Below are 12956 nucleotides of genomic sequence, written 5' to 3' on the forward strand. Positions count from 1 at the left end.
AAAAAAGGTCTGCAGAATTGAAGGTCCCCAAGAACACAGTGGCCTCCATCATTCTTAAATGGAAGAAGTTTGGAACCACCAACACTCTTCCTAGAGCTGGCCACCTGTCCAAACTGAGCAATCGGGGGAGAAGGGCCTTGGTCAGGGAGGTGACCAAGAACCCAATGGTCACTCTGACAGAGCTCTACAGTTCCTCTGTGGAGATGGGAGAGCCTTCTAGAAGGACAACCATCTCTGCAGCACTTCACCAATCAGGCCTTTATGGTAGTGACCAGACGGAAGCCACTCCTCAGTAAAAGGCACATGACAGCGCACTTGGAGTTTGCCAAAAGGCACCTAAAGACTCTCAGACCATGAGAAACAATATTCTCTGGTCTGATGAAACCAAGATTGAACTCTTTGGCCTGAATGCCAAGCGTCACGTCTGGAGGAAACCTGGCACCATCTCTACGGTGAAGTATGGTGGTGGCAGCATGCTGTGGGGATGTTTTTCAGCGGCAGGGACTGGGAGACTAGTCAGGCTCGAGGGAAAGATTAACTGAGCCAAGTACAGAGTTCCTTGATGAAAACCTGCTCCAGAGCGCTCAGGACCTCAGACTGGGCCTAAGGTTCACCTTCCAACAGGACAACGACCCTCAGCACACAGCCAAGATAACGCAGGAGTGGCTTTGGGACAAGTCTATGAATGTCCTTGAGTGGCCCAGCCAGAGCCTGGACTTCAACCTGAACAAACATCTCTGGAGAGACCTGAAAATAGCTGTGCAGCAACGCTCCCCATCCAAACTGACAGAGCTTGAGAGGATCTGCAGAGAAGAATGGGAGAAACTCCCCAAATACAGGTGTGCTAAGCTTGTATTGTCATACCCAAGAAGACTTGACTGTAATCGCTGCCAAAGGTACTTTAACAAAGTGCTGAGTAAAGGTCTGAATAGTTGTAAATGTTAATTTTTATAAGTTAGCAAAAATGTCTAAACCTGTTTTTGCTTTGTCATTATGGGGTATTGTGTGTAGAATCCATTTTAGAATAAGGCTGTAACGTAACAAAATGTGGAAACAGTAAAGGGGTCTGAATACTTTCCAAAGGCAGCAGCTTCCAAGGTGCAGGGTTGAGTAACTGGGTGGTAGCCGGCTAGTGATGGCTATTAACAGCTATGGACTAAGTTTAGTGTACTCACTACTCAGCAAGGTTATGATTTTAAAATTAAAAATGTACATTAACAATCACTAACAGTACTCACCTAGGTCTTTCAAATCGATTGCTTTGCAGGGGGAAATCAGCGTGACCTTGCTCGTGCTAAAAATGCCAAAAAGCAAGGAAATGACAAGGGAAAGAAGGCAGATGATGGCATGTCTGCAGCTGCGAGGAAGCTGAGGTAAGTCGTGTTTGTAGTGAGCAATAAACAGCCAATTGTTACTAGTTTTGTTTATTAGGACGTTTTCCTGGTATACTAAGGGGATGTCCACAATTGAGACTAGCCTGAAGACCGGACATTGAATTGCATAGAACTATGTCAGGCAGAATTTGGCTTTTGGATCAGGAAAGTTTCTTTCACAACCTTTACAAGCCAGAATGCTGAATAAAATCACTTTACTGGTTGTGTGTGGTTGGTCCTTTTACAGATAGGAATGTGAGACTATATATCCACCGTAAAGTAAATTACATCAACTTTTGAAAGCGCTGGTAGTGCATTCGGATTTATCACCTGAAGCATGAGCACAAGATGAAAATACATGTACTAGACACATGCATAGTTGTAGAACTCATGCACATGTTTACATGGTTCTGCTCATGCTTCAGGTGATATAAATCTGAACACACTACCAGCGCTTTGGAAAGTTTAATTATATTTTCCGGTGGATTTGTCTCACATTCATATCTGCAAAAGGACCAACCGCGTGGACAACCGGTAAAGTACGTTAATCATTTTATTCAACATTGTCTTGTCAAGCTTGAGGACATTTTCCAAACAAATATGACAGACTGTGAACCAAAGGTATCAGTCTGTCAGACACATTTTTAACATGCATTTCATTTTGTTTTTGTCTTCCTTAGGGATGCAGAGATAATGCAACAGAAGCAGAAAAAAGCCAATGACCCTAAGCCAGGCGATGAGAAAGCCAAATAGCAGCAGGATACAGAGCCCAAACACAACTATTCTCAGATCAAGATGTTACCTATTATTCAAAGATGACCAGTTATTTTTTTGTCCCATGCTGTGGGGTACAGAACCAGTTTGTAATCTTTTGTGGTGGAGGTTGTACTGTATAGTTTGAGAAATGAATGGTTTTGAATGACTAATGCTTAAGCCTATTTCAATACAGGTCTAATGTTAAATCAGTATTTACAATGTAAAGAGCAGAAATGTCAAACTTCACTACTTAGAATTACAAAACAATCATATTTTTGTATCCCTCCTAGATTTTAAATAACTCATCTAGTGATTTTGTTAATGGTTGTCTATACCATGTTTATTCTTACTTTTATATTGAGGATGGGATATACAGTGCTGTAAGATGATAATCAAATAAACAAATGAAAGGATTCAATCTGGGGAACTTTTATTTAACAAATTATAATTCACACCTGTACAGAAACTTTAATCAATAAAAACACAAAATCAGCTAAAATGAAATAAATACTAAAAGCACCTAGGTGTAAAATGTGATTAATTTCTGCATGTTTCTAACCACAGCAAGGGCATTGACCATTGCAGTCTCTTGACTGAGCTAGAACAACTTCAACTGTGCTTTTCTTCAATATATGAATGCAGTCAATTCCTGATGAGTGTACAACAGTCCCATCTCTGGAGATCTACATGCTCCAGACCAGTTATGTGCAATATTCAGGAGAGTCCAGGACTATTACATTTATCAGGAGTTGACTGTATTGCTAAAGATTGGACAATTATTAGATTAAAATACATTTAGTTAACTTTACAGTAATCTCAATTTGTTATACATATTTAGCTACTCATTGCAGAACTACTACACAAAACAGATCTCTATCACAAAAGCGGTGGTGCTAAAATAGAGCCCCCATCCTCCCTAGTCTCCAGTCAGTAGATGCATTTCCCAATTCCATTTGGTGATGGGCCTCCATGGTTATACTCTGCAGCAGTTAGTCAGAGCTTTCTTTGGACCGCTTAAACTCAACTTTACCGGTGAGTCTGATTGCCGTCTCAGTTTCACATTTTTTTTAACTTCTCTGTTAGGAAAAAATTAAGTTCTTAGTTATAGTTTAGGTATTCGTGGTAGGGAAGTGGAGGGATTGGATGGAAGGGGTTTTAGGATTCTTACCTTGCCAGGTGAAGTACTGCCTCCACTACATTAGTTCCCACTTTGGCACTAGTTTCACAGAACAGGGCATTGTATGTCTGAAACATATGGTAATATTGTGATCAATATTTAGTTGATGGACCCATGAACATCTTGTTATTTTGACTGGGAAAAAAAAAAAGTTGTACCCTAGCCAGCCTTTCCCCGTCGACAGTGCTGACACAGCTTCCCTCCGGTCGATCTTCTCGCAGGTCCACTTTGTTCCCAATCACACACATTGGGAGTTGCTCATCCCTGCATTCCTGGGATAAGGGAAGTTTGTTCTTCAGTAAGTTCCTGATTTATGCGTAATTGTTCTTTTTATATTGTATATTTCAGTTATAAGGTTTGTGGTATATGGCCACTATACCACGGCTAAGGGCTGTTTTTATGCACGACGCAACGGAGCGCCTGCTGGATACAGCCCTTAGCCATGGTATATTGGCAATATACCACAAACCCCCAAGGTGCCTTAATGCTATTATAAACTGGTTACTAATGTAATTAAAAGAGTACAAATAAATGTTTGTCATACCCGTTGTATACGGTCTGATATACCATGGCTTTCAGCCAAATCAGCATCCAGGAGCCAAACTACACAGTTTATTTTAATTTTATTTGAATAGGCAAGCCAGTTGAGAACAAATTATTATTTACAATAATCCTGCAAAGACCATTATGGCCTCAAAAAAATGAATTAACTCATAAAATCTGCCTATAATAAGACACCCATTTAGCAATTATTTAGGAATCCCATTCCAAGTTATTTAAATCCCAAGGACCATAAAACCCCTCAACTGTGACTGGTACCTGAATCTGGCCCATCCACTCTCTGACATTAAGGAAGCTGCTCTCAGAAGTGACATCATACAGCAGTAAGACTCCATGGGCTTTACGGAAGTAAGACCTGGCAATACTACGGAACCTTCAGTAACAGGGAAATCCCATTTAGTTATTGACATTACATGATCATTTGGAATCTGTGCAGCACTTCAGATTAACAGCCACATCACCAAGACATTATGGGACCACACATTTAAGGCTTTTAGTATGTCAATGTGTCACAGCACCAAGTCAAAGCTATTCGCTGCTCTGGCACCCCAATGGTGGAACAAGCTCCCCCACGACGCCAGGACAGCGGAGTCACTGACCACCTTCCGGAGACACTTGAAACCCTACCTCTTTAAGGAATACCTGGAATAGTATAAAGTAATCCTTCTCCCCCCCAAAAAAAAGTGGTTGTCCCACTGGCTATCATAAGTTGAATGCACCAATTTGTAAGTCGCTCTGGATAAGAGCGTCTGCTAAATGATGTAAATGTAATGTATTTTTTTTGCTTGACAGTTCAACTGAAAGGTGTGATTATTTTAAATCTGTCCAGCATTTGTTTAATTAGAGCAACACCATAAGGACTGTAACCAAGGCTTTTAGAATGTCAATATACAGAAACATACCGCTCTTGTCCAGCAGTATCCCATATCTGGAGGTTAGTTTTTTCTCCATCCACCAACATCTTCTTGATTTGGAAATCAACTCCTAAGAACAACATTATGTAATGGTAAGGGCAATGCACTTTCTGCATTAATTCTACCACTATAAAAAAAAAAAACTGTCCTGTTACTGTACTTACCCAACGTCGTCTGAATATCTCCCCTGAACTCATTGAGACTCAACCTCAATAGAAAGCTGGACTTCCCTGATCCTGCATCTCCCGCCAAAACTAACCGGTACATGTGAGCAGAGCCACCAGTGTCAACGATGTCTGCTTCGGTTGGCTGAGGACCAAGTAGCATCACATAGTTATGAAGAATAATGCATATGCCAATTCCACATAAACCTCCCTATACAAAATGTCTTCCTGCGCATCAAAACTGAATATCTCAGTTCATTGCCTTACCTTTATGGGGAAAGCAGACAAGCGTCTCCGAATGGACGAAGCGATGGAGCTAGGTTTTCTGGGAGCTACAGACAGTGTTGCCTGACTTGCATCTGATTTCACGTCTGATATCTGGTACAGAAATAGGTAAATTCATGTATTAGCATGTGAAATGTACTAATAAAATAGTTGGTCAAACCTTTCGGTTACCCTTACCTCAATGTCTGAGGGCACATATGAATAACTGTGGTGTACTGTTTCTGTAGAGACATCACTGTCAGACTCGCTGCCTGAGCTTTCAGTAGTGTCCATAGGCAGGGACACACCACTGTCCAGGTATCTATCAGCCCAGCTGGTTACATGGGAGTAGGTTGTTTTACTGGAGTCTACAGCTGTGTTCTCTCCCCCTGAACTGGACCAAAAATAGGAACGAATAAATAAGAACATGAGTTAAAAGTGGTCAATTCACATGATCAAATCAATAGGTCCAGATTTATAGGATAACGATATAGTATGTGTACTTTATAAGCGTGCTTTGTCGAACTGGCTTCATTCTTCGAGCTGCGATTTCACTGTTGGGGGATAGCTGTGGGATGATTTATAACACTTTTGTAAACAAAGAGAAACTAAAGCATTGTAGAGATGCCTTATAAATGCAAATGTAAGGGGAAATGTGAGTCTAACTTATCTTGAGTGAAAACAACCAAGACTTACCCTCCTTTTACTTGATGCCACATCATTGACTAAGGCAGAGCGCAAGTCATCATTGCTGTCATACAGCTTTTTGTTCATGACCCTAATAGGAAGGAGTCAATGTAGAGAACATGTCATATGCTTTACTAATCTTTTAGCCTGTCAACTTCTATTAACAATGAGCATAAGGTTTGCACTGCACGGATGTGCATGCATGACTCAAAGCTATGCTTTACTTCGATACAACAAAAACAATTGTCATGAAAGGACATACTAACCGACAATCGGGTCGGACAGACTTACTGAAGTATTTCAATGTGACTGGAGTAAGACTGGTACTCGATTACCATCTTTTTCAGGTCATCACTTTCTCTGGGAAAACAAAAATTTACAAATACATTTGTGCCCTGTAATCAACTAGTCCGTATTAACTGAGTTGGACTTGATCCATTGGACCTGAGAATGAAGTCTGATCTCACCTCTCATGTTGAAGTTTCTGGTCTGCATACATGTTCTTCAGCTTGTCCATCTCTACCTGCAGAATGGAGATGTTTGTCTGAGCTTTGACGAGAGAACTCCGTAACTGCTCATTTTCCTGAGGAGAGCATGCAATATGTAGAATATTACTGGAAAGTGTACAGGAAATAATGTAAATGGGACTCAACATACAGTTATGTGTCTATCTTGAATTGATCCAACGTACCATAGTCAGTCCACATATTTGTTGGTGTAGTTTGTCAACATCCTGCCTGGAATTGTTGAGTTCAGATTCATCTTGGCACTACAATGAAAATGTTTCCATTCATTTCAAATGAATCATAAATATGATTATTTATCACCTGAAATCACATTCACGCTTAAAACTGCCTGAAACTACATTGCTCAAAAAAATAAAGGGAACACTTAAACAACACATCCTAGATCTGAATGAATGAAATAATCTTAAATACTTTTTTTCTTTACATAGTTGAATGTGCTGACAACAAAATCACACAAAAATTATCAATGGAAATCAAATGTATCAACCCATGGAGGTCTGGATTTGGAGTCACCCTCAAAATTAAAGTGGAAAACCACACTACAGGCTGATCCAACTTTGATGTAATGTCCTTAAAACAAGTCAAAATGAGGCTCAGTAGTGTGTGTGGCCTCCACATGCCTGTATGACCTCCCTACAACGCCTGGGCATGCTCCTGATGAGGTGGCGGATGGTCTCCTGAGGGATCTCCTCCCAGACCTGGACTAAAGCATCCGCCAACTCCTGGACAGTCTGTGGTGCAACGTGGCGTTGGTGGATGGAGCGAGACATGATGTCCCAGATGTGCTCAATTGGATTCAGGTCTGGGGAACGGGCGGGCCAGTCCATAGCATCAATGCCTTCCTCTTGCAGGAACTGCGGACACACTCCAGCCACATGAGGTCTAGCATTGTCTTGCATTAGGAGGAACCCAGGGCCAACCGCACCAACATATGGTCTCACAAGGGGTCTGAGGATCTCATCTCGGTACCTAATGGCAGTCAGGCTACCTCTGGCGAGCACATGGAGGAAGGAAATGCCACCCCACACCATGACTGACCCACCGCCAAACCGCTCATGCTGGAGGATGTTGCAGGCAGCAGAACATTCTCCACGGCGTCTCCAGACTCTGTCACATGCTCAATGTGAACCTGCTTTCATCTGTGAAGAGCACAGGGCGCCAGTGGCGAATTTGCCAATCTTGGTGTTCTCTGCCAAACGTCCTGCACGGTGTTGGGCTGTAAGCACAACCCCCACCTGTGGACGTCGGGCCCTCATACCACCCTCATGGAGTCTGTTTCTGACCGTTTGAGCAGACACATGCACATTTGTGGTCTGTGGTCACCACCTGCAGAACCACTTCTTTATTGGGGGTGTCTTGCTAATTGCCTATAATTTCCACCTGTTGTCTATTCCATTTGCACAACAGCATGTGAAATGTATTGAAATCAGTGTTGCTTCCTAAGTGGACAGTTTGATTTCACAGAAGTGTGATTGACTTGGAGTTACATTGTGTTGTTTAAGTGTTCCCTTTATTTTTTTTGAGCAGTGTATGTAAATAGAGTAGTGTAAAAGGATAATATTGCCAAACATCATAACTTTTCAACACAAACAGGTCAATAAGTGAAATAGGTAAAATAACCTGTTTCAAAGGAATGACACCTACCTTCAACAACCTGTCCACAGCAGTATGCAGATCTGCCACTTCATTATCATGCCTTCTCCGGAGTGTATCCATGACTCCCTCAATTTTCTTACGCTCCTACAGACATGAAACCCAAGGAGAGAACTTTGCTCATTGGCTCTGGATTAAAAAAGGGGCTTTCACAAAACTATATAGAGGGGCCTTTGTAAGTTTGAGCTGGCTGTTCTCCCTCTCCCTGTTACTTCCTCTACCACATATGCGGATAAACACCTGTGCCGAGGCAAGGAGGAATGCTGCAGAAAGGAGTGTCCCTGGCCTAGCCCCTCTCTTTAAATGAAAACAGTTTCATCTTTATTTCCAACATACACTATACAGTGCATTCAGAAAGTATTCAGACCCCTTGACTTTTCCCACATTTTGTTACGTTAGCCTTATTCTAAAATGGATTTAATTGTTTTTTCCCCTCAATCTACACACAATACCCCATAGTGACAAAGCAAAAACAGGTTTTTTGAAATATTACATTTACATAAGTATTCAGACCCTTTACTCAGTACTTTGTTTTAGCACCTTTGTCAGTGATTTCAGCCTAGAGTCTTCTTGGGTATGACGCTACAAACTTGGCACACCTGTATTTGGGGAGTTTCTCCCATTCTTCTCTGCAGATCCTCTCAAGCTCTGTCAGGTTGGATGGGGAGCATCGCTGCACAGCTATTTTCAGGTCTCTCCAGAGATGTTTGATCGGGTTCAACAGGAAGTGTGTTGGTGGTTCCAAACTTCCATTTAAGAATGGAGGCCACTGTGTTCTTGGGGACGTTCAATGCTGCAGAAATGTTTTGGTACCCTTCCCCAGATCTGTGCCTCGACACAATCCTGTCTCAGAGCTCTACGGACAATTCCTTCAACCTCATGGCTTGGTTTTTGCTCTGACATGCACTGTCAACTGTGGGACCTTACATAGACATGTGTGTGCCTTTCATGTCCAATCAATTGAATTATACCACAGGTGGACTCCAATCAAGTTGTAGAAACATCTCAAAACAGGATGCACCTGAACTCATTTTCAAGTCTCACAGCAAAAGGTCTGAATAATTATGTAAATAAAAAGGTATGTTTAACTTTTTTTATAAATGTGCTAAAATTTCAAAAACCTGTTTGCGCTTTGTCATTATGGGGTATTGTGTGTAATTTATTTAATACATTTTAGAATAAGGCTGTAATGTAACAAAATGTGGAAAAAGTCAAGCGGTCTAGAATGATTACTTTTATACTATTCCAGGTATTCCTTAAAGAGGTAGGGTTTCAAGTGTCTCCGGAAGTTGGTCAGTGACTCCGCTGTCCTGGCGTCGTGGGGGAACTTGTTCCACCATTGGGGTGCCAGAGCAGTGAATAGCTTTGACTGGGCTGAGCAGGAACTGTGCTTCCGTAGAGGTAGGGGGGCTAGCAGGCCAGAGGTGGATGAACGTAGTGCCCTCGTTTGGGTGTAGGGTCTGATCAGAGCCTGAAGGTAAGGTGGTGCCGTTCCCCTCACAGCTCCGTAGGCAAGCACCATGGTCTTGTAGTAGATGCAAGCCTCAACTGGAAGCCAGTGGAGTGTGCGGAGGAGCGGGGTGACATGAGAGAACTTGGGAAGGTTGAACACCAGACGGGCTGCAGCGTTCTGGATAAGTTGTAGGGGTATAATGGCACAGGCAGGGAGCCCAGCCAACAGCGAGTTGCAGTAATGCAGACGGGAGATGACAAGTGCCTGGATTAGGACCTGTGCCGCTTTCTGTGTAAGGTAGGGTCGTACTCTGCGAATGTTGTAGAGCATGAACCAGCCATGCAATCTCCATAGACAAACATTGGCAGTAGAATGGCCCATACTGAAGAGCTCAGTGACTTTCAACATGGCACCGTCATAGGATGCCACCTTTCCAACCAGAGTTCGTCAAACTTTTGCCCTGCTAGAGCTGCCCTGGTCAACTAAGTGCTGTTATTGTGAAGTGGAAACGTCTAGGAGCAACAACGGCTCAGCCGCAAAGTGTTAGGCCACACAAGCTCACAGAACGGGACCGCTGAAATGCTTAGCGCGTAAAAACCGTCTGTCCTCAGTTGCAACACTAAGCCTAAGATCACCATGCACAATGCCAAGCATCAGCTGGAGTGGTGTAAAGCTCGCCGCCATTGGACTCTGGAGCAGTGGTGAATCACACTTCACCATCTGGCAGTCCGACGGACTAATCTGGGTTTGGCAGATGCCAGGAGAACGCTACATGCCCCAATGCATAGTACCAACTGTAAAGTTTGGTGGAGGAGGAATAATGGTCTGGGGCTGTTTTTCATGATTTGGGCTAGGCCCCTTAGTTCCAGTGAAGGGAAATCTTAACACTACAGCATATAGTGACAGTCTAGATGATTCTGTGCTTCCAACCTTGTGGCAACAGTTTGGGGAAGGCCCTTTCCTGTTTCAGCATGACAATGCCCCGTGCACAAAGCGAGGTCCATACAGAAATGGTTAGTCGAGATCGGTGTGGAAGAACTTGACTGGCCTGCACAGAGCCCTGACCTTAACCCCATTGAACACCTTTGGGATGAATTGGAACGCTGACTGCGAGCCAAGCCTAATCGACCAACATCAGTGCCCGACCTCACGAATGCTCGTGGCTGAATGGAAGTAAGTTCCCGCAGCAATGTTCCAACATCTAGTGGAAAGCCTTCCCAGAAGAGTGGAGGCTGTTATAGTAGCAAAGGGGGTGGACCAACTCCATATTAATGGCCATGATTTTGGACGAGCACGGGTCCACATACTTTTGGTCATGTAGTGTACCATATGCCCCAATATAAGCCCTATTACTTAACTTTTTCTCATTCATTCTTTTTAAATTTTCCAAAGGTATGTTTTCAATTAAACCAATGCATTCTTAATGACTCAGCTCAAGTTATTTGCTTGCTTTGTTTTTATAGTTCTTAAGTTGATATAGAGCAAATTAAATGTTTAATTTCTAGCACTGTGTACTATACTGATGTAACGCAGTCCTCAGAATGTCACTTACCTCTTCTCTCACCCTGTCCTCTACACAGGAAAGCTGCTGCTGCATGTTCTCCTCCAGCTTTGTCAACCGACTTGTGTTGAGCGCCTCTGTTCTGTCGGCACACAGAGATACATACCATTTACATGTCTGCCCTGGATGCCATCAAGTGCAAAACAACTGCCCAAACACTAGTTCAGCAAAAGTGATGAGTCAGAAAATGAAGTTGAGGCATTGTTTGCAAGCCTTCAAAAACAGCAACACGGCACATAGAAGTACACCTTTTGGTTCCAATCATATCTGGTCCATTTGTATCCATTGCCCATGTGTTTTCATCTAATGGTCTACTTTGAGCGGGCAGGACTCACTACTCAGTTAAATGTGTTCTGTCATAATCAGGTGACAACACTTGGTCCAGCCAGTCATGAGTCAGGCGAGGCCCCCTAGGAGGCAAATGCCACAGGTTCACAAGACTGGGCTCTGCATAGTTTGAGATTTAATGAATGACAAATTGATTAAACATCTATATTTGTGTCAGAATTTTGGGTTTTACAGGCACATTCATTTGCATAAGTGAAGGGAATAGGCCTGAATGGAAATATATAAAGGGACAACTCAGTTTACAAGGAGATAATGATGAGATCAGGCAGAGCAACTCATTTAAGATTTCCTACTTCCTTGAGAAATGTAATCCCTATCTAATGAAATGCAGCCTCTGAACCACAAAACCGACTCCACCCCATCTAAGGTTACAATTCAGTAGTTGAATTCAGTAGTTGGAAACATGCAATTATGTGTGATGATCACTTTTCTGTGGGATGCATAGGTTACTGGCACAATCAACTCACATTTGTAAAAGTAAACTGATTAACAGCACAGGCCTGCTCTTGATTGGATCATTGTTGCACGGATATCCCACAACATGAACATTACATATGTGTATCCAGTAACACAAACAGACAAATGACCGAATTAACTGATATAAATATGTTCCATTCTTTGGAACCCAATTAGAGGGAGAAGATAACATATTCAGGCAATACATTTGGTAGATTTTTTCTCAATTTAGTGTTTCCCTCCACCCCTTGTGGAATCTGACCCAAGGTATGCTGCTATGACTGAATTGCTACCTTCTTAAACTGGTTTCCACCTGCTCGCTCTCAAGCCTGTGGTCCTTGCTCTCAGTGACAAGAGCATCAATAAATCCCTCATATTGTTGCAACATGAGAGGTTCTGAGGTGGAGTAAATGGCTTGGTACAGCTCAGCCAATTGATCACGCAGTCTGAAAGAGAAGAACGAGACTATGGACAACAGTAATTTCAAAATGTTACATATTTATAAAAATCAGAGGGATTAACGAATATCTACATATTGCACCCACAGTCTACTGTAAGAGCAAGTCCAAATTTGTCAAACTATTCACACCAACCAACCACCAGACAGATTTACCTTCCTGAGAGGAGACCTGTTACATCGTCCATCCTGCTCTGGAACTCGTCCCAAGGACTCTCTTGACTTTGAGGAGACGCCCCAAAAGAGGCTAAATCCAATGTTTCTGAAACCTCTTGAAACCGAGAGGAGAAATTGCTGTAATTGATACATCCATCTGCACTAGCACCGAATTTGTTGAATAAAGTTTTGATTTCGTCTTCAGGCACATTGAGCTCTCGACAAACAACCGTAAAGTCTTCGAATTCAATCACACCAGATTTGTTAATGTCACACGCTGAAAACACTCTTTGGAGGCTGGCTTTGTCCATGGCTTCGTATTTCGAGTTTAAAAGTTACATTAAGTCCGCCTTGGGAAATCGATAGGCTAGCAACAGCTTGGACCATTTGATCCCCACCTTTATTTGTATAATGTTATCCAGCACCAGCATTCAGAATTTCCGCCCGAC

General features: G+C 42.6%; 1 protein-coding gene across 1 annotated transcript; it reads right to left on the reverse strand.

Annotated features, from left to right (window-relative positions):
• Positions 1-2450: 2450 nt before the first annotated feature.
• On the reverse strand, positions 2451-12956 carry LOC311134483 (ras and EF-hand domain-containing protein-like). Its single transcript, XM_084168170.1, has 17 exons — positions 12508-12956; positions 12188-12340; positions 11082-11172; positions 8068-8163; positions 6588-6665; positions 6364-6479; positions 6188-6256; positions 5906-5987; positions 5713-5777; positions 5408-5603; positions 5213-5323; positions 4946-5090; positions 4770-4851; positions 4126-4240; positions 3465-3578; positions 3298-3374; positions 2451-3205 (listed from the first exon to the last, which is right to left on the reverse strand). Exons 1-17 carry the CDS (start codon positions 12816-12818, stop codon positions 3103-3105), a joined length of 2004 nt encoding a protein of 667 aa, XP_084024296.1. The 5' UTR covers positions 12819-12956; the 3' UTR covers positions 2451-3102.

This window comes from Coregonus lavaretus, assembly GCF_964263955.1.
Source record: "Coregonus lavaretus genome assembly, chromosome: 9".
NCBI classification, from domain to species: domain Eukaryota; kingdom Metazoa; phylum Chordata; class Actinopteri; order Salmoniformes; family Salmonidae; genus Coregonus; species Coregonus lavaretus.